Source organism: Sciurus vulgaris (genome assembly GCF_902686455.1).
Source record: "Sciurus vulgaris genome assembly, chromosome: 2".
NCBI lineage: Eukaryota > Metazoa > Chordata > Mammalia > Rodentia > Sciuridae > Sciurus > Sciurus vulgaris.
Genome location: NC_136462.1, coordinates 80,433,353 through 80,436,632, shown reverse-complemented (window position 1 = coordinate 80,436,632; position 3,280 = coordinate 80,433,353). Strand labels below are relative to the sequence as shown.

Here is a 3,280-nt window from a genome sequence, read left to right as displayed (position 1 = left end):
CTACAGTTGCCTGTGACATTATAAGCCAATATTTATCCAATATACAACAAGAGATTTAATTGATTACAAATCAGTGAAACTGACAAGATTTAAAAAAAAAAAAAAAAACAGAAAGAGAAAACACACCCGGGAGACTGAAAATCAGAGTGTAAATGTGAAGAATTTGGCACAAGGTTGCAGATCATCCCAGCATATGTGAATACTTATTATTCTTTTAGGGGCAGCTGTCACTTCTGCAATCATTATCACATTCTTGATAAATTCCCCAGAACACATTTTTACTTGATTCTTTTACAAATTGTAGTCTATTGCTTAATAGAAACTTTTTCAACTGCAATTTATTTCTATTGCTTAATGGAAACTTTTTCAACTGCAATTTATTTCAGAATTGTGAAATAACTAAAAAATTCCTTGGTATCTAACTTGGTATTCTTCAACAATTTGTACCAAATTTGTCTACAGTTACCATGAAACAGACAAAGGGGATCAATGCTGACTAGAAAGAGAGCTTGCTTTCAATCATAAATTAAATGAGTTAGTGGTAGACAAATTCTTAAAAATAAAAGTTCTAAAAATCAGTTAAAAATTTACAGTGAAAAACCATTTTTATTATTGGATATGGGGGACATTCATAGATAGTTGACATGGGATAACATAGATCTACAGTGTTTTTTTAAAGGCTCTGGATGGTTTGTTTTTCTTTCTTTTTTTTTTTTTTTTTTTTTTTCTTTTGCTTTGTTTTTTTTTTTTTTTTTTTTTTTTTTTTGTACCAGGGATTGAACCCAGGGTCACTTAACTACTGGACCATATTCCCAGTCCTTTTTTAGCTTTTATTTTGAGACTGGGTCTCACTAAGTTGCTTAGGGCCTCACTAAGTTGCTGAGACTGGTTTTGAAGTTGTGATCCTCCTGCTTCAGCCTCGGGAGCCACTGGGATTACTGGCATGCACCACCACGCTTGGTTCAAAGGTCTTTAAATTTTTCTTCCAAGAACTAAGGTTACTGTCAGAAACTACTTGCTACAAGCTGCACATGATGGCACATGCTTCTAGTCCCAACTACTTAGGAGGCTGAGGTGGGAGGATCAGTTAAGCCCACAAATTTGAGATCAACCTGGGCAATATAGGAAGATCCTATCTCAAAAAGCAAAACAAAATAACACCAACAACAGAAAAGAACCTTCTGCAAATGCCAAATACCTTTCAATTTTCAAGATTTCAAATTTCACAAGAAATGAAATTTCAAAAGTTTGTAAGAATGTTTTCTATTTTGTTATAATCCACCTTTAATTCTATTTTCAATGATCTGTCATTGAATTAAAGTCATGCTCCAGGAGGAAGCACCATGTTTATGCTGTAGGTGTTTGAGTCTCACACACACACACACACACACACACACACACACACACACACAGTGTGTGAGTTCTACAGTTTAAGACTGATAGCACTTGACAGATAGTGGCAGGGATCTTCTCTTTCTTCTTTTGAGAAAGATGTTGAGAAAACATTATAGCAAATTGCAAGTCCTGTGACCTTATGAAAAGATCTTAGGAATTTTTTTTTGTTTAATTTAGTTTTGTTTTTTACCACATGGAAACATCATTTTCCAATTGTGGGACAGTTTATGTATATATGCAGGGAGAACTGGAAACTATTCTCTAGAATAATCCAAATTTCCCAGTGTGAGAAGCCCCTGAGAATAAGCTTAAATTCCCTTTCTTGCTCTGTAAGAATTGACCTCAGGCTACTCCCACGCATTGCATGACTTCTTCCATGCTCCTCCCTGTTCTTTCTGTATAGTACATAACAGTTCTGCCTTTGGCCATGAACCACATACTTCTTGAGGTAGACCTGCCTCCCTTTACCTCAGGGTGATGCTGCTCTCCACTGCTCTCTTCACAAAGAGATGTTTGATTAAAATGTGTGTCAGAATCCCACCTAAAGCAATACTCCAGTTGACTGTTTTCTGGGCTCAGGATCCCTTAAAAGTCATCCTTCATAGCTCTCACATGAGTATTGAGGCCTTGTCTTAGCAAATTGGAGCTGCCGTCCTTTTTGCATGGACACCACATTCCTATTTAGGTAGACATTTGATGTGTCTTCTCTTTTCTTTCTATTCTTTAGGTAAGGTCTTATTACTTGCCCAGGCTGACCTGGAACTCTGAGCTCAAGTGATCTTCCTATCGCAGTCTCCTAGGTAGCTGGGAAAACAGGCACCCAGGTGCACACCTGGCCTCAGGGCATCTTAATGGTCTTTAATGTCCTAAGATCTAGCACAGTGCCCAGACCCAGTCGGGACTTATGTTACGTTTGGTATTAAATGAATTAATAAATTGAGTATAAATGGATTTTGTAACACTATGACTGATAGAAAGAAAGGCAAATATTCAGTGATTCTAATAGGTAAGGAAAAATGGTTGGGGTTGGAAGTTGTGTTGGGAAAACTATTAAATAGACTTGCCAAAGGAATGGATTAACCCTAGGTAGTAAAGTTAGCAAGGAAGACCAAAGAAAAGCTATAATTAGGTGACTGAAGATACCTGATTCATGATGCCCTGTCAGAAAAGTCCCTGTCCTTTTAGCCTGATTTGGAATGCAGATCTGTGCCCCTACCAGTCCTCCTTTTGCCCTTGGCAGGAACCACTGTTGGAAGAAAGAGATGGTGACGGGCCAAGGCCCCTTGTTGGTCTTCATACTGGGTCTATGTGTGACCCCACCGACCCTGGCTCAGGATAACTCCAGGTACAAACGCTTCCTGACCCAGCACTATGATGCCAAACCAAAGGGACGGAATGACAGATACTGTGAAAGCATGATGGAGAGCCGAGAACTGACCTCACCTTGCAAAGACACCAACACCTTTATCCATGGCAAGAAGGGCAGCATCAAGGCCATCTGTGGAAATAAGAATGGAAGCCCTTACGGAGAACACTTAAGAATAAGCAAGTCTCCTTTCCAAGTCACCACTTGCAAGCATTCAGGAGGGTCCCCTCGGCCTCCATGCCGGTACCGGGCTACAGCAGGGTTCAGACACATTGTTATTGCCTGTGAAAATGGCTTACCTGTCCACTTTGATGAGTCCTTTTTCCGTTTATAACCAGCAGGCCACTGCTGGCCACTGGCCCTGAGCTGGTTTTGCTTTCCTTTCCTTGAGCGTCCCCTCTATACTTCAGAACAGTGACAGCAGCATTCACTGCCAAAGGCCCAAGAAATAAGCCATCTGGATCTTTTGTTTTGTGTTTTACAAGATATGTTTAATAAATAAAAACATCTCTGAAACCA

General features: G+C 39.5%; 1 protein-coding gene across 1 annotated transcript; it reads left to right on the top strand.

Moving 5' to 3' along the window:
• The first annotated feature begins 2,388 nt into the window (after window positions 1-2,388).
• Window positions 2,389-3,280, top strand: ANG (angiogenin). Its single transcript, XM_079126760.1, has one exon. It carries the CDS (start codon window positions 2,592-2,594, stop codon window positions 3,093-3,095), a length of 504 nt encoding a protein of 167 aa, XP_078982886.1. The 5' UTR covers window positions 2,389-2,591; the 3' UTR covers window positions 3,096-3,280.

Coding starts and splice junctions, on each gene's coding strand:
- ANG (XM_079126760.1), top strand. CDS start 2,592: ATGCAGATCTGTGCCCCTACCAGTCCTCCTTTTGCCCTTGGCAGGAAC.